The 21100-nt window shown below is 41.5% G+C and overlaps 3 protein-coding genes and 1 non-coding gene across 4 annotated transcripts; 1 reads left to right on the forward strand and 3 right to left on the reverse strand.

The window, feature by feature from the left end:
- Nucleotides 1-89: 89 nt before the first annotated feature.
- Nucleotides 90-7109, reverse strand: tatdn2 (TatD DNase domain containing 2). Its single transcript, XM_068314753.1, has 10 exons — nucleotides 7070-7109; nucleotides 6880-6958; nucleotides 6711-6759; nucleotides 6021-6098; nucleotides 5817-5936; nucleotides 5540-5589; nucleotides 2518-3501; nucleotides 1686-1813; nucleotides 1100-1283; nucleotides 90-297 (listed from the first exon to the last, which is right to left on the reverse strand). Exons 2-10 carry the CDS (start codon nucleotides 6925-6927, stop codon nucleotides 157-159), a joined length of 1782 nt encoding a protein of 593 aa, XP_068170854.1. The 5' UTR covers nucleotides 6928-6958; nucleotides 7070-7109; the 3' UTR covers nucleotides 90-156.
- A 576-nt stretch (nucleotides 7110-7685) lies between these two features.
- On the reverse strand, nucleotides 7686-9706 carry vhl (von Hippel-Lindau tumor suppressor). The gene is made up of 3 exons (XM_068315694.1): nucleotides 9464-9706; nucleotides 8743-8865; nucleotides 7686-8459 (listed from the first exon to the last, which is right to left on the reverse strand). The coding sequence occupies exons 1-3, from the start codon at nucleotides 9648-9650 to the stop codon at nucleotides 8266-8268; spliced, it is 504 nt and encodes a 167-aa protein (XP_068171795.1). The 5' UTR covers nucleotides 9651-9706; the 3' UTR covers nucleotides 7686-8265.
- Nucleotides 9707-16740: 7034 nt separating this feature from the next.
- trnaq-cug (transfer RNA glutamine (anticodon CUG)) lies at nucleotides 16741-16812 on the reverse strand. Its single transcript has one exon. It is a non-coding gene; the product is annotated as a tRNA-Gln (tRNA).
- A 2616-nt stretch (nucleotides 16813-19428) lies between these two features.
- Nucleotides 19429-20748, forward strand: LOC137595459 (vasopressin V2 receptor-like). The gene is made up of 2 exons (XM_068315591.1): nucleotides 19429-20269; nucleotides 20483-20748. Exons 1-2 carry the CDS (start codon nucleotides 19429-19431, stop codon nucleotides 20683-20685), a joined length of 1044 nt encoding a protein of 347 aa, XP_068171692.1. The 3' UTR covers nucleotides 20686-20748.
- Nucleotides 20749-21100: the final 352 nt, after the last annotated feature.

A 21100-nucleotide genomic window follows, 5' to 3' on the forward strand; every position in this document is an offset into this window, starting at 1 on the left:
ATTTGTCTCACTTCAAGCGACTACAGAGCAGCAGACAACATAAGAAAACAGTAAAAATAAATTAAAACCAAAGAAAAGCCACACAACATGTTTACGCCAAAAGACAACCCCAAAGGGTTGTGCTCTTTTTCTCACTAAATTAATTATATCTTAGGTCTATATGCCGTAGAGCTGAGAGGTGTTGTTTCGGATGGTGCTGAGGACGGTGTTCATGTCTTCCCCCTTTAACAGACTCAGCTCCTGCAGCGTATGGATGCCCATTCCAGGATGTGAAAACTGGCAGACGTCTCTTTTCACCTGTTAGGATTTGGACGCACTTATCAAGTGTGTAGAGGCCAGCTTTTCTCATGTTCAAGTGTGTGTTGACAATACCAGATTCAACAGGAGCTCCTCCAAAGATTCAAAAGAAATCCCTGCCAGCAATTTTAGATCCTAGTGACTTTAGATCCTAATTGGTTTTTGTGTGGAAGAGAGACCAGATGGATAAAGTATAATATTAAGATCAATGGATATGGAGTACTGTAATAAAATAGGCAAAAAGAAAAATTAATAAATTACTGAAATGTATAATTTTTCCAATTTTCATTACATTAATTTTAACCTTCATTCTTCCCATAATACAAAAATATTGCTTATTTTATTAGAATCAAGCATTTCCACAGCGCACTGGCGTCACGTTCAGAGTGTACCCTGTCTCATGTCCCAAGTCTGCTGGAATAGCCTCAAGCAACCGCACGACAGCGGAGGAAGCAGGCACTGTACTGAAGATGAATGAATGAATATTCAAATCAATTTGTCTTAATCTGTTTTGGTTTTATATATCATAATACAGTATATGACATATACTGTATTATATGTTTTATATATATATATATATATATATATATATATATATATATATATATATATATATATATATATAAAACAGCTAAAAAGGCCTCAGTAAGAGAACACGAGGCAGTAGCCACATTCAGGTTGGAAAATGTTACATCCCTGCAATCATTACTAATACTAACGGCTGGACAGAAGCCCTTCACTCATTATAACATTGGAGGTCTTTTGGTTTTTCTGGTACCAGCTAGAGCTTAACATACTCCACCTGTCTGGGCAGGAAATACGGTGCGTCTGTCTCCAGCACAATGCGGTTCAGAGGGATCTGACAGAGAGCATTTCGGGCCTCCTTGGCTCTAAAGTATGTTATGAGGGCAGTAAAGCCCACATACATGTTGGGGAACTCTGTCAGGAAAGGCTCAATTACTGGATAACCGTTGGTGAAACAGTGCCTGGAAAACATCAAGGTAATGAAGAAAGAATTCATAGATTAAATACTTGGTAGTTCACAATTAAATGACCCTTAAAGTTATGATCTTCAAGATGTAATTTAAATAACTTAAAAAATGTAATATGCTATCAATAATTTGATTGTGGTTAGATTTTTTTCTGCAGATAGCATCGTGGTGATGTTGAAAATTATAGTAATATAAATACATTAAATAGATATTGAACAAAACACGCCAATCATTAATTATTTAAACGGAATTTACTTAGAGCTAACATGATTCTAACCTTAAACAGTTCACATTCTCTAACTGCTAACTTCATTAAAATGCCAACTTGATAAAGAAATTAGTATATTTTAAAATTTTAGGTAAAATGACAATAAGATCTTTTTTCTCAAAACTCACCTGTGGATTTTGTAATCCCTAGGGACACACTTCCTGAGGATTGCTAGTAAATCATCATCTGCATCCCGACAGTGGATCACCAGAGGTTTCTGCATAGCCACAGCTAAATGCAGCTGACGCTCCAACACCTTCACAGACAAGAAAAGAAACAAAACTTAGACCAAATCAATCATTATTACTTTATAATTTAATTATTTCATCTCTGTATCTATATCTATCTATATCTATCTATCTCTCTTTAAATCACTGTTTATACAGCCCCTTGAGTCAACCAAGGAAGGTGAACAAAGTGCTTCACAATTAAACAGGAAAAAAAGACAAGAAAAAGAAACAGGAACAGAAAGCATAAAAAGAACAAATATCAAATACCAAAGTGTTATTAAGTATGAAAAGACTGCCTTAATAAATACCATTAAAGACTGGAATTATATTGCCCAAATAAGTAATGGAACATTAATCCAGAAGGATCTGGTTCCAGAATCTGGTTGCTGCAACTGAGACAGCCTGGTCCCCCCAGTGTTAGTAAGATGACCGTGGAACCTCATGGGCTTCCCACAGAGATGAACTTTAAACAAATTAGATAATCAAGATGGGGCCAGTCCATTAAGAGCTTTGAAAGCAAACAATTAAAGCGGTCATGGGTGTATTTGCATAAAAGCTTCTTTTTTTTAAATTGGAATGGGCAAGTGAGAAATGTGTCTTAAAATTTGACTAAACTGAAGGACGCATCTTTAAAAACAATTAAAAATGGTAAAGGCCATCTAGTCTGAGGCAAACACTTTATAGGGCACAAAATGATTTTAACACCAATCCATACCAAACTGGACCTCACCTCTTTTTGCCGAGATGCAACAATGGAGTTTTTGTGTGAGTAGTCCAAGCCCATCTCACCAAAGGCCACAGCTTTTGGATGCCGCATGGCAGTCAGTATGTTTTGTTCACTGAAAGTTGAGTAATCATTGGCAAAGTGGGGGTGGCAACCAAATGCACCCCACACCGTGTCTTCAGCCAGCAGACCTTCCCACAGGCCTTCCTTCAACATGAGCTGCGGGTGGCAGAAGTTGGTAATACAGCCTCTAAACTCTGGAGGGAAGCTACTTTTGTAGAGCTGCTTAAAGGAGCTAAATGTTCCTCGAAAGCCAAGTTTTCCATAGAGCATGTCTAGATGGCAGTGGGTGTCTATGAAACCAACTGGATTAGCAGGGTAGGGATAACTGGTCCATGTAGGTTCTACCCCCATGGATAACCTTTTAGAAGTTCCACCATGACGTATTTCTGCATGAGGGTCCCGCATGTAGGAGCTAACATCTGACCATCTGCGTGTGGTTGTCAAGTTCGAGCGAGTGTTCACTACATATCTGTCTGAGTAAAGGGGCAGGGCAAAGGGGTCAAATACCAGGTCATTACGGCTCGTATTTTTAAAGGACTGAAAATTCTCACTCATTCTGGATGCTTTTGAAGGGCTCACATTTGGTGGATGGGACTGGGTGAATGAGACAGATACATTCCTCTGCGATGGTGACAAAGGAATGTCCAGATCCTCCACGGATTCCTGGACGACTCCCAAGTTTTCATCAGTGAATATAGATGTGACAGACAAACTCGTTGCTCTGTTGATCTTCACTGAAGAACTTTGAACTTGTCTGCTGCCTTTCTGAGTTGTCATGAAACAAGAATCAGGGATTTGTTCTAAAGAGAGGGACGAGTCACAGTCCTCTATGTCTGGTGTCTGTCCTCCAGGATACAGCTGGTCTGGAGAGGACGTCTCCACAAACACAGAGTCCTCAGCAGCAAACCTCCTTGGTGAATCAACACTCTGAAAAACATAAATACTTAAAATTATTTTTTTTCTAAAAAACATCTTTCTTTCACCTTTAGTCCTAAGTGATTAAAAAGTAAATAAATAGAAATAAATAAAAAAGCTAATTATATGTGGTCACAGTTTCTAGCTTCTCTGCAAATATGATCTTTTTTTTTTATTTAGACCAAATAAAAATAGCTGAATGAACACAATACGTATTATTTAATTTGCACGCGTTAATTAATACGTCTGAAATCACAAGTAAACACAGCCACATTAAAACACCCAGAGATGTGGGCTCACTCACCATTTCACCTGATTCAGCTGACTGATTTTGAAGTGTGTGTTCTCAGCTCCTCCAGTAGGAGGCAGACGGATCTTTCTCATCAATGCTGTTGTTCGCCTATTTGTTTTAGTTACATTTAATTCACCAAAAACCTAGCCTCTAATACAGTATGAATCATTTGTTTCCAACCTACAAACTAATCCTTTTTAGGCCGTCTATAAAAATGTTTGTGTTAACACTAAGTAAAGTTGGCCTCGTTAGAAAAGTTATCCTATAACCACGTGGATTTGTGACGTGTGGGTAATTCTGTAAATGACACAAATTGGTTAGCACCTCCACTTAATCTCATTAGCAATTGTTACATGTTCGCTCACGTCACGATAAGTCACTTGCGGACTCAGCAGATGGCGAAGCCAAAATGTTCTGATATAAAACATGAGATTAACAACCACTGATGGTTTATTTTACGATTTTACAATTAGATATCTGACGTCACATAGTTAGCTGACGTACCTTCTTAGATTCGGTGGAGGAATTAGCATGTTTATGCGAGTTGAGTCATTCAGTCATCGGCTGCCCACAACCATCAATAACCTCGTTAGCAACGTATCTGAAGAAGAAGAAGAAGATGTTTTTGTGATGATGTTTTTGAACCTAATCAAACGAAAGAATGTGTGAATCAAGTCACCGCTAGATGGCAGTGAATCCCGGCTATCCACACAACGAGAGTTCCGTTCAGGGTTGTTATCGCGAGATCACGTCAGTCACGTTCAAAGCCCGAGATGCTGTTATTTAGCCTTGTTCTGTAGCATACATGTACATGACAGGGAGTAGCATTTCTAGATCAAAAATCAAGGTTTGTAGAAACCGAACACACTTTGAAAATTTAAAAGCACCAAGAGAATAGATTTCTTTTGTTCCCAACTCATCGTCACAAATCAGTATTTGGTTGTCTGTTGTGAGACCACCGCACGGTGGCGCAGTGGGTAGCGCTGTCGCCGCTGTGCAGTTTGTCTGTCCTCCCCGTGTCCACGTGGGTTCGCTCCGGCTTCCTCCCACCTCTATAAACATGGGCTTCAGGTTAATTGGCCGTAGGAGTGAGTGTATGCGTGTGTGTTTGCGTCTGTGTGGCTCCGCGGTGCCCTGGAGTCCCGTCCGGAGTTACCCTCGCTTCACGCCCGAAACCAGCTGGGATACGGTCTAGCTCCCCGCAACCCGCGACAGCGGGTGGAAAAATGAATGAATGAATCATGGCGTCGTGCTACAAAAATCTGCCCCCTGTTGATTAAAGTACAGTATGAACTTACACTTCTTTGATGCTGGAAACTTCCGAACAAGAGATATCATGTGTTTATGGTAGATCTGGATCTGTCGTTTCATCAAAATAGTTTCACTTTGGGACAACACAACCTTTCCACTTCTCTCCATTACAGTACTGTGACAGAAAAAAAAGCCTCATCCACACACTCAAGGGAAAATGTTAATGGGGCAAGACATGTAAAGAGAACAGAGGACATGAACCCCAAATACAGAATAGAAAAATGCAAACAATAAACATGAGACAAGAAGAAACCAAGGGCAACAACACACTCGGAGCACAAGCATGAATTTAAATCCAGTTCCTTGTTTGCATGCAACAATGCTACCCATCACAATTAAATCATTCATTATTCATTCTCTCAGTGAAATTATTATGATTTAATGATTTACAGTAATGCGATTCAAGCTAACTTGAACTGAGTGTAAATCACAACACTCTTTTCAGACTTTCGATAATCCCAGAAAGGTCTTATAGGAGCCAAAGCTTTTTCCTTTATCTGTCAGAAAAAGATTAAATTGTGTCAGTCTTCTGGTCATTGTGTAAATTCATCATATTATAAAGTTATTTTAAAAAACAAATGATTGTCTCTAATTCATTGTGATAAATTTGCTTACATTCATTTTAAGAAACAGTCTACAGTAGATTCTGATTACATCAATTACATGAGTGTCATATCCAGTAAATATTTATTGAACTTAAGTGACAATGCATATCAATACTTACAAGTTGAGCCCTTTTTATCAACAAGCCAGTAGCAGAAGCCCCTCCTTGCATGGTCATTGAACACAGTCCTGTACTGGAGCATGTTCTGACACAGGGGTTTTGCCGTGCTTTTATGCAAACCTAAAAAACAACATATCATAGTTAATCAGACGGGAAACAAATGGAGAGAAATATGCAAAGCAGTCCAGCTAATATGGGACCTACTGCATCCTTGCGCCCTGGATGGCAAATCCTGATTCAGAGGAGGTAGTAGGCTGCTGGTAGGGGGGCAGTTTAGACCATCTTCATGTTATCCAAGCAGTAGAATGTAGAAGAAAGTCAAATTAACATAAGGGAAAGAGTTTTCATTGTGTGTGTGTGTGTGTGTGTGTGTGTGTGTGTGTGTGTGTGTGTGTGTGTGTGTGTGTGTGTGTGTGTGTGTGTGTGTGTGTGTGTATGTGTGTGTACGTCTATATGATGTGGTGTGTATACTGTATATACATGTACATGTGTCTATATCCATGTATCCCTCCCTATGTGTTTTGTGTGTGTGTGTGTGTGTGTGTGTGTGTGCGCGCGTGTGTGTGTCTATATGATGTGGTGTGTATATATATGTACATGTGTCTGTATCCATCTATCCCTCCCTATCTGTTTTGTGTGTGTGTGTGTGTGTGTGTGTGTGTGTGTGTGTGTGTGTGTATGTCTATATAATGTGGTGTGTATATATATATATGTACAGTACATGTGTCTGTATCCATCTATCCCTCCCTATGTGTTTTGTGTGTGTGTGTGTGTGTGTGTGTGTGTGTGTGTGTGTGTGTGTGTGTGTGTGTGTGTGTGTGTGTGTGTGTGTGTGTAGAGAGACTTTCCTGTCACATGTCAATCAGCATTGCTTCACCACAAAAATTTCCTAACCTTTGTCCTCCAACAAAGCAGCTGGAAATGATGTGAGGTAAACTGGCACCTGGGAGGGAACAACTGTGCATTATATTACATTTCATAGCTTACATTTGAACTTGATGAGGATTGTCCTTAATGTTTATACCACTGTTAGTACTGAGAGTTCTCCCTCTTCTAATCTCACCTTGGTTTTCATTTTACTCCAGTGATCTGTGTAGAGATGTGGATACATGACCGGGTGACTCCTCGACCAAAATGTAATGCTGGTGAAGAAAACCAAAAAAATCTGTTTCTGTGTATTTCTTCTCCCCAAGAACACATCACACACAAAACTGTTAATGAGGGACACAAAACAAGCTCATAACAGTACTCACGGCTCTCGCCTCAAAGAATTTGCGTTCAGTGTGTTTTTCTTTTCCCCTCTGTCCATGTTCCAATAGCACTAAACCTGGCTCACCTCGACTTGCACATGCTAAGATAGTGTTACTGTTGCTTAGCAACATGCTTGCCAAAAGCCCTCCTGCAGTGACAAACTGGATAAAGTCTGAATGTTATAGATGAGCTTTATGAAACTTCAGAGTACTCCACTAAGTACTTTGAAATTGTGTAAAATGTTCAAATAAAATTAATCTTGCCGTGCTTAAAAAATTAAAAAATAATGCTGAGACACCTCCTCATTCTTGACTTGACATGACAGAACTGAATAATAATTATGAATAATTAATTCAACACACAACTGATGAAGTTCAAATAGTATCTACAGTATGTGGCCATAGTAAATCTTGGGGATGTACCATTTCTTCTTCATTTTGACAGGTTTCATTACTAAAATTTCTAACAATTAACTTATGTTGCAAATATTCATCAATACAGTAGCATCTCAGTGCTTGATCACATTTACATTTCTCAAGAACTCAAACACTGTTTTCAGATACTGAGGAAATTACCAAAATAATAATACAATTCATAGCAACTTTCAATAAGAGATATCTCTTATTCATTTATTACACAAAAATAAAGTCTTTGAGCCAAAACAGAAACGGCAGAATTCGATATAAAGGAAGAATAAAAGATAAAGAACTGAAGAAAATTAAAAGCGTAAAAACTCCCCAATCAGTGTTTTCGCTGTAACAAATGAATTTCATTATAATATTTTACAAAAGATTGTGTCATTTAAGGTGGTACATATGAACTGAAAAAGTTAACAAAATTTGTACTTAGCGCCAAAGCAAAGCTTCCTGACAACTGCTCAATAATTCAGTAGTGGTTTTAACTGCTGAGGATAACAGTGTGCATAACAAAGCAACATTGAAGTAAACTGGATCTTACCTCATTTTAGGCATTCCAGGTTAAAAAACAACAACAAAAAAATGGCTCTCTGAAATTCTGCAATCTGGTGTGCATATATTCTGCTTTATAAAGTGATAATTGTGATGTTTAGTACAGCTGACTTATATTACTCATATTTGGAAATATATTTAGAATAATGTAGCAACTGTATTATTTGCTTCTAAACATTTGAACTATATTGCTGTTCATATGTTGCTGTTTTTCCATCCATTTCCATGCCTCATTCTTCCTGGCCTTGGATTCTCTCCAGCAGATGCTGCTCCACTCGTCGGTTCATACAGTGGAGATCTTTCCACAGACTGGGCCGATCTTCCAGGTCCTCCTGGAGACATCGTGCTATTTCTAGCCTTCTGTAGTTTTCAGGTTGTACCAGCTGCCGAATGACCTGAAGAGCACGTTCTTTGAGACTGTAAACTGCACAAACCAAGCAAGATTTTGTAAATGTGGAGATAATAACCAGAAAAAGTGTTCTCACTAAAGTCTAGTCTCTAAAATATTTTTAAAATTTCTTTAATGTAAATTTGTGATTGTAACAAAGTACTTCTTTTTTAAAAAATCTGCAATTTTTTATGAGCATAAATGTACTCATATGCAGTCCACAACTGCCTTGTTACACTTTGTATTCAAGGATAGAAAGGAGTAATTAATTAAAAACGATGAAAAAAGACAACACTGTCAGTCATTTGGTTAATCTTACCTGGTAAAGTAATATTAGCAAATGTAGCAGTTCCACCCTCTGCTGGTTTTGGAAGAAACAATTCTTTGCCGTTCACCTTTAGAGGCTCATCGGTAACTGCATCTCTGAACATCCATGGGTGACCTTTGAAAACCACATATTAGACATGTATGAGTGTATATGCCGTGTGATGAGCTGGTAACTCATCCAGAGTGTACCCCACCTCTAGCCGATAACTAGCTGAGATAGGCTCCAGCGTCACTCGCAACCCATATTTCGGGTAAGCGGCTGAAGATGGCACGATTACAATAGTCTTGTTTTCAAGAAGATCAATGGTTGAATGAAAAGTATTTGTATAAATATCCAAGACCAAGAGAAACAACATTTTTTTATGGTTGGGTCACTGACACAAATTGATGACCAGCATTATGTTTTAGAACATTTTTGTCTGATATCCTAAATTCAAAGTTTTGTTCAAATTTGGGGTTCACGGCTGACAGCATGAAAACTGCTGGAGTTAAAGTCTGAACAGCATCTCCTGTGTTAGTCTAATGAAATATCCGGGGGGGAAAAGAGCTGTAAAATGTTTTGGATATACAGTACATGCAGTACAACTTCTGTTCAGATACGGAAGTTGCCTTTAACCTGAATTATCTCTTTGTAAATACAAAAAAAATCTGAGAAAATAATAAAATTTCTATCGTATCCGCGCTGCGCCTTGGGATGAGAGAAAATAACTTACCCACGAAGGTAGTCATTTTTCGCCCCGTCCCCGGCTGCAGGTCGTCGAACGCCCGAGGTTCCCCCAGGAAATCTATCCATAGCGGTCGAATAACTCGTGGACTGCGGTTACAAAACACTGCACTGATGGGGATTCGACTGTTCAGGGATCGAACCAAGGGAAGAACCTGTTCCCCCTCTTGAGGCATTGGTTTCACTGGTGAACTGTCGCTTATTCTGTTGAGCAATGAGATTATAGCTAAAGCTAACTAACAGCAAACTGACAAGCTATCCATAAAAGCCGATTGCCGTCAACACATAGATATACAATAACTGTATTACATAATTTTTGAAAAGATATTACTTTTTAAAGACTTCGAGCAACTATTTCAGTACAACTACACTGAGAAAACCAAGTTCGTCTCCGCTATCTTATTTACTGTCAGGCTTCCTGTTTGTACTCTTCTTCGTTGGTTTCTGCTTCTTGTTTTTGCAGTTGTCAAATAGCATTAAATTGTTTTACTGCCACCCTGTGGTGAATATTGGAACAGTCTAGCGCGTTAGATTTTCTAATTTCTGAGCTTTCTGAAAACCACCTAAATTATGTTCAATATTTCCCTTAAACTTTGTGTCACGCATGACTAAATATGACCTTTTATGTAATGTTCTTGGGATCCTATTTCCATTAAGTTCTGTTAAGCTTATGACAAGGTGCTGAAGGCTCTGTCTGTGTGCGTGTGTCTTAAATTATTCAGCGCTCCTGAGGATGGCACCAGGCTGTCTGAGGTCATGAAGGTTCTGTATAGAAATAATCTACTGTTTGACCATATTTGGAAATGCTTGTATGACTGCCAGTATCCTTAGATTATTTTGTTTGCAACAGATACAGTATGTCCTCACTGGGTCAGCGTGATTAATAATGCTGTATTCTCAGATGCATTCTCATGCTCGTGAGAGCAGCTGAAAAGATCACTGGTGTCTCTCTCCCTTCCCTCACAGACATTTATAACACTCGCCTCACCCGCAAAGCCATCAGCATTGTAGGTGATCCCACCCACCCCTCTCACAGCCTTTTCAGCCTGCTGCCATCAGGTAGGAGACTGCAGAGTCTGCAGGCCAGAACCAGCAGGCTCAAGGACAGTTTCTTTCACCAGGCGGTCAGGAGGCTCAACTCCCTCCCTGCTCGGCCCCTTGCAACAGCTCTGAACTCCACCCTCACCCTGCTCTGCCCCCTCCCCAGCACCTGACTACCTATCTCTCCCTCCCCCCGTCAACTCAGGGACTGCGCACACGTCACTTCCCCTATGAGATTAGAGTATAACCATCCCTTGTGTTTCGTCTTATACTTCGTGCTGTACTGTCTGATGTACTGTCTATGTTGTAATACCTGTTGTACTGCCTGTGTTGTCCTGCCTGTGTTGTACTGCCTGTGTTGTACTGCCTGTTGTACTGCCTGTGTTGTACTGGCAGTAAAACAGGCCTGTGTTGTACTGGCAGTACTACCTGTGTTGTACTGCCTGTGTTGTCCTGCCTGTGTTGTCCTGCCTGTGTTGCACTACCTATATTGTACTGCCTGTTGTACTGTCTACCGTGGGTCAGAGAGGACTGCAATTTCATCTGTGCTGTATGTCGTGCATATATGGTACATTTGACAATAAAGCTGACTTTGACTTTGATTTTGTGAAACTGTCGACTTGACATTTTGTGTTAACACCTAGAGATCATGATGTACCAACTGAAACTGGTTTAGAGCAGATATTTCGAGGTTAAACAATAGATTCACCACCCACAATCCTGCCTTTTGGGGTATAAATGATGTGTGATCCCCTCTTATCTTTGCACTCGTTTGCACCGCTGCAGCTCTTGTCTGTAAGTCTCTTGTGCCCAGAATATTTTGTAATAAAGCTTTGAAGGACTGTTCATCGTCTCCAGTCTTTATTCTGACCTCCTCCATTCTCACTACCCGAAATCAAAAGAACACTCGGAGGAAGAAGTCGCAATTTCCCCCATCAATTGGTGACCCCGACGTGATTTCAGACTGAGGTGTTGGTTGACAGACAGAACATAGGCCGGCCAACAATTGACAAAGATAAGAGGACATTTATCCTCCAAATTGATCTTCTGTCTGTTGACTGGCGTTAAGGTCCGTTCTCATGTGTGAATTTGATTAATCTAAAAGCATAGTCTGTGGCTCGTTGAACAGTGTTATGTGTCATGAATAAGTGTGGTACCAGAAATACAGCTGAATGAGGTTCGTGCATTTGGGGTTTGTACCAGCGCATTTGAGAAACATAGAGTTCCTGTGTTCAGAAGTTGTGCTGACGCAGCTGCAAGAAGTAAAAAGAGTTTGTGCGTTCGGAGGTTGTGCAGGCGCATTTGGAGAAATTAGGCTTGTCTCGTTCTTTTGTGGAATCTTAGAAACTAGAATTCCTCGTTTAAAAACTTTGTGTTGAAATAGAAAAGTTCGTACATTCGGAAGCAGTACCGATGTATTTGAAAGTTCGTGTAATCGGAGGTTGTGCCATTATGTTTGCAGTTCGTGTACGTGGAGTTTGAGCATATACATTTGTTGAGTTCGTACGTTCGGGGGTCAGACCGACATATTTGCCGACTATAAGAGTATTTGTGACTAGGCAGAGAGGCTCTAACGGTAAAAGGAGTCTCTGAATCTCCCCGAGGGAGTCATACAGGTGGGCAGGTCTCACTGTGTGTGGTGTTGCATTCCCTGTGGAGCTGCATTCAGACCAATCCAAATGGTACATGATGAAGGACCCCCCTAATCCCACCATGCCTTCGTCTCATCCTCGTGTCTCACTGATGGTCTCCCCTCAGCACACGCAGAAAGATCTTGGTCCTTTTGTAAAGACTTGCATTGACACTACTGATTGGCAAACTACATTTCACCCTGAATCACTTTTCTCGCCTTCTTTGGAGGCCTACCGGATTCAATCTCAACCATTTGTTCTATTGTCCACTCTCGAACACCAGTTACTTGACAGACATCATGGACGTGAGACCACCGACAGTGAACATGCTTCCAAACTGATTGATTCCCCTCCCACGTCCTTGTGGACTGTTGATCCTGTGGATGTTGGACGATGTGATATCCCACCGGTTACCTTTCAAATGAAACCTGGTGCGATCTATGTTCCCCAGTACCCCGTGAAAGAGGTTGAGGCGCTTGGTGTCTCTGAAACAATTGATGGCCTCCTGAAAGCAGGAGTCCTAACTGAAATTCCCAGATCGGAGTTTAATACTCTTATCCTTCCGGTCGAAAAGAAAGGTACAGGCAAATTTAGGTTGGTCCATGATTTGTGAGCGATTAATGCAGCTGTCCGAACATCAATTCTTCCGGTCCCGAATCTGCATTCTGCACTGTCCCAAATAACCTCCTCTCACCTCTACTTCACCTGCATTGATCTGGCCTTTTTCTGCATTCCACTTGATCCTTCCATGCAACAATTCTTTGCCTTTATCTGGAACGACAAATGTTATTCCTACACTCGTCTCCCTCAAGGCTTTGTTCTTTCACCTGGATTGTTCAATGCCTACTTGAAACGACTCTTGTCGACTTTAGAGTTGCCACCTGGTGTCCTTTTGGTGCAGTATGTAGATGATCTCCTGCTGGCCGCACCATCTGAATTATCCTGTCTTGATGCCACACATGCTCTCCTGCTCCATTTGGCCAAGGTTAGATTGAAATGCTCTAAGTCCGAATTTCAAATTGCCAGAACCCAAGTCTCTTTCCTTGGCTGCCTGATCTCTCAACATGGCACAGGAATGTCCCCCTCTCACAAAGATGACATCCTTCACCATCCCAGACCTACCAATGTGAAGCAAATGCTTGCATTTCTTGGAAGTTGCAACTACTCTCGACACCACGTCCCGGACTTCGCTGAATTCACCTGTCTCTTGCGTGACATGGTGAATGACCAAGGCATGAGAATCTGTCCAATACCCTTCTTTGAACTACTGAGGCTGAAGACGCCTTTATCTCCTTGAAACAACAACTCTCTACAGCAACTTCTCTTACTGTTCCTGACTATACCTCCATGTTCTATCTTGATGTGTCTGAAAAGTCCAGCAGTGTTTCTGCTGTACTTTATCAGAAGGGGGAAGGAGGCAAAAGACAAATTTGCTTGTATGCGTCAAATCCACTTGAGAACTATGAAAAACGACACCCACTTTGTGCTTCTTTTGCATCAGCACTAGCCAGATTGATACAGAAAACTGCACATATTGTTCTACATCATCCTTTGATCGTACGAACATCACATAGTGTGGTCCAATACGTCTCCAGCCAAATGTTAACAATGACCGGAGGAAGACAAAGAAAAATCGAAGCGGCATTAACACAACCACACATTATTTTCACTCACGAGGGAGGCAACATGGCAAAAGGATTTCTGGAAGGTGAACCACATTGTTGTCTCCAGAAGGTTCTGGACGAAAATTCCCTCAGAGCTGAATTGTAAGAAACGCTCTTGCAGACTTGATCCAGACTTGATCCTGTTCACTGATGGATGCTGTTTCAAAGGAACTGATGGACTGCAGTCTGGATTCTCAGTGGTTCATCAAACAGAAACAGGATCTGAAAAGGTTTGTGCTGAACGAATCAAAGGTCCACAGTCAGCATAATGAGCAGAAAGAAAGGCAGTTACCGCAGCACTCATATTCGCGGAAGATAAAAAGGTGAACATTTACACTGATTCGGCCTACGCACAAGTAACGGTACATGTGGCATTGAGTGAGTGGCAGCGTAACGACTTCCAGACAGCGGCCAGAGGTCCAATCAAACATCATGAAGACATCATGAATCTAAGAGAAACGTTGATGTTACCAAAAGCAGTAGCAATCATCAAATGTAAAGGAGATTCACAATTGAATGATTTTATCTCAGCAGTAAATGAGCTGCCGATGGTACAGGTACAGGTAACAGCCGATGCAGTACGAGAGTGGCAGAGACAGGCAAGTCCAGAAGAAAGGACTATCTGGAAATCGAAAGGGGGTGTTAGAGATGAAGAGGGGATGTGGAGAAAAGAAGGTAAACCATCCCGCCACAAAAGAATTTGAAAAAATTGATCCTTGAGGCCCATGGAACATGCCATGTAGGATTGGATGAAACACTGAGATGACTCCAATCCTGGTGGCATCCTTTCATGAGACAGATTGTGAAAAGTGAACTGCAGGCCTGCAGTGTTTGCTGTAGGTATAACAGTATGCCTATGATGAAAACCACCACAGGGAGTTCACGATCCGGATGTGAACGCTCCTGTTCAGGTGATTTCAATGGATTTTACTGACATGATTAAACCAGTGTAAGGATACAGGTATTTGCTAGTTCTCGTAGATTCCTTCTCGGGCTGGCCTGAATCCTACCCTTGTAAGACAGGGACAGCTAGTGTAGTCGTCAAACATCTGGTGAACCACTATATTCCAACTCATGGGTTTCCTAGGAAGATTCGATCAGATAACGGGTCCCATTTCAAAAATAAACATCTCCAGCATGTTGAACAAATGTTGGGTTTGAAGCATCATTTTGGCTCTGTGTATCATCCCCAGTCACAGGGTAAAGTTGAACGAATGAACAGAACAGTCAAAGACAAAATTGCAAAATGTCTGGCGGCCTCATCCTTGAATTGGTTGCAGGCCCTTCCTTTGGCTCTGATGAATGTACGAATGTCACTGAACTCTTCCACAGGCTGGACACCATTCGAATGACACACTAACAGACCTTTTCGAATCCCCTACAGCTCCATTGGCTTCTACAGACACTTCAGGCCCCCTAGGCTTGCAACAACTAACCATTACTTTCTCCCACCTCACAGAGAGACAGGCAGATGTGGTTGAAAGTAACAAAACAAAAATGGTCTGAACCTAGGTGGACAGGTCCCTTCCAGGTGACTTAGCGAACATGAACTGCAACGGGTCTCCAATCTCCAACGGGTCCGGCCATTCCTCCACCGACTGGTGAAGGATGAGCTCCGGACATCGGTCTGGATGAGATCGCTGAGAACTACTCAGCCAAAGAAAGTTCCTCACTTGAAGGACCAAGCAGGCAACCACTTGCTGATGACATCAACCAACAGAGGTTAATTCACTTTTTTGGGCAGAATACTCCCGTGAATCAACCTGGGACCAGGTAGTCTAACCCTAAGGTCCTGAAGAAAGCTGACATAGCCCAGCTGGACTCCACTCGACTCTTCTCAACTCATTCCAGAGGAAAAGGTCCTGACAACTCATGTGGAGAAAGAAGTCTCAATTTCCTCCAACAGTGCCCAGAGAGGAACTGTGGTATTGTATGAGCAAGTCTGGAGTGGCGGAGAAGTATGTTAGAGCGGTGCAGGACATGTACAGTATGAGGACTGTAAGATAGTGGCGAGGTGTGACAGAGGAGTTCAAGGTGGAGGTGGGACTGCATCTAGGATCAGCTCTGAGCCCCTTCTTGTTCGCTATGGTGATGGACAGGCTGACAGACGAGGTTAGACAGGAATCTCCATGGACTATGACATTTGCAGATGACATTGTGATCTGTAGTGGGAGCAGGGAACAGGTGGAAGAGAAACTAGAGAGGTGGAGATTTGTCCTAGAAAGGAGAGGAATGAAGGTTAGCCGCACTAAGACAGAGTACATGTGTGTGAATGAGAGGGATCCAAGTAGACGAGTGAGCTTATAGGGAGAAGAGATCAAGAAGGTGGAGGATTTTAAGTACTTAGGGTCAACAGTCCAGAGCAATGGAGAGTGTGGAAAAGAGGTGAAGAAGCGTATACAGGCAGGATGGAATGGGTGGAGAAAAGTGTCAGGTGTGATAGAAGAGTTTCAGCTAAAATGGAAGGAAAGGTTTACAAAACTGTGGTGAGACCAGCAATGTTGTTTGGTCTAGAGACAGTGTCACTGATTAAAAGACAGGAGACAGAGCTGGAGGTAGCAGAGATGAAGATGCTGAGGTTCTCTTTGGGCGTGACCAGGATGGATAGGATCAGGAATGAGTACATCAGAGGGACAGCACATGTTAGAGGTTTTGGAGATAAAGTCAGAGAGGCCAGACTGAGATGGTTTGGACCTGTCCAGAGGAGAGATAGTGAATAAATTGGTCGAAGGATGCTGAGTTTTGAACTGCCAGGCAGGAGGCCTAGAGGAAGACCAAAGAGGAGGTTCATGGATGTAGTGAAAGAGGACATGAAAGTAGTTGGTGTGAGAGAAGAGGATGCAAAGGACAGGGTCAGATGGAGGCAATTGATTCGCTGTGGTGACCCCTGAAGGGAAAAGCCGAAAGGACAAGTAGGATTTAGAATAACCAGGTTCCACCGAGACTTGAACTCGGATCGCTGGATTCAGAGTCCAGAGTGCTAACCGTTACACCATGGAACCACTGCTTCAGAAGCCTCTCCCAGCGGATTTACCGGCGAGAGGAGGGGGATACTCCAGGCGCAACGGCAGTGCACTACAGAGCTATCAAAGTTTCCCAAATCTAACACAAAAAATTACTTTTTCTCCTACTAAAATAAAATAAGATAAAATAAATATAGTTAAAAAGAGATCAAAACTTTTAACGGCAGGTATATTTTATAATTTAAGAAAGAAAGAATACTTATTTATCCCCAGGGCGAAATTACATTATCCCTCAGGTGTGTTTTTTTTACAATCAGTGTGTACAGGCCCCTGAAACAACCACAGCACACAAGGGGGCCTGTAAGCATGCAGTTAGTACACAACATCAAACTGTATATGGGGAAGCAGAGTGACAGGCAGTGACTTTTGTAGTGCACCCCAATTGAGCAACTTGTAGGGGGGATGGCGCCTTGCTCAAGGTTGCCTTGGCAGTGACTGGGAGGCAAACACTCTGGAGATGTCCTGGTGGGAGTAGGAATTGATCCACCGATGGCTGGGCGATCTGTCTTCAAGACATCTGCTCTACCACTGAGCCACTGCCACCCCAAGAACATCATTCACTGATATGAGTTGTTTCTAATGTGGCAGTGTTCCTAAACAATTTAAGTCATGTGTAGGAGAAGACCTCCATTTCTGTAATAGTCCTGGATTTACATGCTGCAACCTCTCTTCAAATCCATCAAAAATTTTGTATGAGATTCAGGTCATGAGGCTCTGGTGACTAGAATGTTTATGAACTGAGAGATCTGCTCAGGATTGTTTTCATTTTAGAATATTCAATGAGGGGTAAAAAAGCCTGAAGAATATCTGTCAGATCGAAAGGAGAGTATTTGAAGAGTTTTACGTTGTGCAGACTTGTCATCTATTTATTTGTTTGTTTGTTTGTTTATCTGTTTATTTATCTACTCATGTCTTGCGCTTACATTACTGTGGAATGTGTGCACATTGCTCCACTCTTGTAATTTCCAATGATGTTCAAGCTTAAACTTTCCTATGAATAGTAATTTACCAGCTATACGTACTGTAATCATCTTCTTCAAATTCCATAATAGATTTTCTATGGAATTCAAAATACTTGACCGTGACTACAACTTAAAAATGACTGCTCCACGGAACAGTCATTCATCTTTTTAAAGACAAGTCAACAGTAATCATGTCAACTTCAGCTGCTTATCCAAAGTTGTGGTTATGCTGGAGTATATCCCAGCTGGTTACAGATACACCCTGGATTATCTTACTTTTTATTGCTCTGATTATATGCTTTTGTTTTTATCCATATTTTATGTTTTATGTTTTTAATTGATTAATTTTACTTATAATATTTGAGCCATTTTGTCTTTTATCTATAATGTTTGTTCATTTTTATTCATTCGCCTGTACAGCACTTTGGTCGACTGCGGTTGTGGTAAAGTTCTCAACAAATAAAGTTTGGATTGGATATTATTATTATTATCATTACCATTATTATTTTTGTTATTGTTGTTGTTATATTTCTTTTAGCAATTTTTCACACTTGTTTTATATATGAAATGTTAGATAGACAGACAGACAGACAGACAGACAGACAGACAGACAGACAGACAGACAGACAGACAGACAGACAGACAGACAGACAGACAGACAGACAGACAGACAGACAGACAGACAGACAGACAGATAGATAGATGGGAAATTCAGCATATCATCTACTCACAATAAATACATAAATACACATAACAGTAGCATGACACAGACAAAAAGACATTACATAATTACATAAATACACATAACATAAATACAAAACATAAATACATGTAACAGTAGCGATAACACTGACAAAAGGACATTACAATGACAATCAACTCACATAATGAAGTAGCATTAAAAAAAATTAGAAAAAGTGGATGAACAGAACTATAGACTGAGGGCCCACATGGTGAGCAAGACAAACATCTGTATACAATATTCAATACTATGACCTTTACTTATTCTAATCACATCGAGTTTACACTTGCTGTATGAAATGTGGTAGATAAATAAATTTGATTTGATTTAATTATGAACCACGCGTCCACATAGATTTGATTTCAGATCCTCTCCACATAATCCAAAATACAATTAGTGCTTTGTCATGAGTTTTGCGCTGCAAATGACTGAATGTATTTTATACTTGTTGGTGCACTATGTGAATCAGATAATTACAAAATTTTGCTGAGCCTGACTTCTTCCCTGCAGCTTAGATCTAGTACCATGGCTAATGCAGAATATATTGCCAGGTTATCACTGAAAGAAAGAAAAAATCTTTTTCAGGGATACTGAATGAATCCAAGCTCCACCCAGCTCCATCCTCATATAAACAAAGAGGGCACAGCTATAAAGGCAATCTCTACCTAGACTGTCTTGGGATCATAGCCAACCTGAACTGGGCAACAAAAGAATACGTTTAGTTCATTTGAAAGGAAAATTGGAGTGAAATCAAGCACAAATTTAGCTTTAAATCCCTTAATGATAATGTAGCAGTGTTTTCTAAGTTCTCGTTACTTTTATTTTGGCTGTCAATACAACCAGACAAAAATAGTCTTGCTTTGGCTGTGAGCTCCTCACGCCTTGAACACAATGCATTCTCTGAACGACAGTGTGTTGGTGGATGAAGAGGACGTAGCGAGGGATGAGATTCTGGCCAAGGTGGAGATCGTCCTGCTCAGTGTCATCTTCTTCAGCGCCGCCACCCTCAACACGGCGCTGCTGGTCATCCTGTGGAAACAGCGCAAACACGCGTCCAGAATGCGCGTCTTCGTCTTTCACCTGTGCCAAGCGGATCTGGTCGTCGCTTTCTTCCAGGTGTGTCCGCAACTCCTGTGGGACATCACGGACAGATTCGTGGGACCGGACCTAGTGTGTCGCCTGGTGAAGTACCTACAGGTTCTCGGCATGTTTTCATCTACTTACATGATCGTGGTGATGACAGTTGACAGATACCAAGCTGTCTGCAACCCGATGGTGAAGTTCCAGCGGACCCGCAGACTGAACCTCCCCGTGTGCGTGGCGTGGGGGATTTCTCTGCTGGGTAGTTTGCCACAAGTTTTTATTTTCTCCAAAGTCGAGGTCGCACCCGGTGTGTTTGACTGCTGGGCTACATTTGTTCAGCCATGGGGCTTGCAGACTTATGTCACTTGGACCACGGTGGTCATATTTATTTTACCAGTTATTACAGTCGTTTTTTGTCAAGTGAGAATCTACCGAGCCATCCAGAACAACCTGTACCAAAAGATTCGACGGCAGGACGAGGGGGTTCCCCCTTTTCCATCCAGAGCCAGCGGCATCGCCGGGATGTCTAAGGCCAGGGTGAAGACGCTGAAGATGACGGTGGTCATCGTGCTGGCTTACATCGCATGCTGGGCTCCCTTCTTTACCGTCCAGCTCTGGTCTGCATGGGACACACATGCGCCAAAAGAAAGTAAGTCAGCAGCTATTTCTCGTTGGTGGTCGGTATTATGTGGTTAATATTTCTATTTTTGATTCAAAGTATGTTTTACTTTTGATTTCTTTCTAAAATAAACAGAATTACTCAAAGCGAGCCTTGAATTGATCGGTGCGTTTTTACGCACTACGCGCGTAAAGCACCTTTGGCCAACACACGTGACACTTTTCACTTCTCCTGTCATTCCAGCTGCGACGTTTACTGTCCTGATGCTGCTGGCAAGTCTGAACAGCTGCGTGAATCCCTGCATCTACCTCCTGTTCAGTGGTGACTCTTCCAAGAGGCTGGTGGATGTCATGTGTCACCGGCCGCCAAAGGATTCAATGCATGAGGAGGCAGCGCTAGTCAGTACCTTGTATATGAGTTTCAAAAATGTACCTGAGTCTAAATGACAGCAACACTTTGCAATCTGGGAACAGGAAAGTCAGCAAGGGAGACAAAGCGCACATTGGTGCACTGTCTGAACGACTGTATCCTTTGAAACGAAGATGCTGAGCCAAGAACCCTTCATGCATCCCAGCGAGGATTGATGGGAATGACTTGCTGGACTCTAGAGACACTGGATCAGTTTAAAATATGTAAAGATCTACTGTAGATTGTAAAACTGCCGCTGAAACACTTTTATCCTGTCAGACAGATTCACTCATTGATGTTAACATGATGAAACTATTGACTCACATCGTTACATCATGTAACTATATGAGTCAATAGGTGCAGTGTGAATACAAGCACACTGCAATAAATGCCTGTCTTCCCAAAAGCTGCTGTAACATTACCGTGTCTAAAGATTGTGTAACATATTTGCCA

This window comes from Antennarius striatus, chromosome 5 (assembly GCF_040054535.1).
Source record: "Antennarius striatus isolate MH-2024 chromosome 5, ASM4005453v1, whole genome shotgun sequence".
In the NCBI taxonomy this organism is placed as follows: domain Eukaryota; kingdom Metazoa; phylum Chordata; class Actinopteri; order Lophiiformes; family Antennariidae; genus Antennarius; species Antennarius striatus.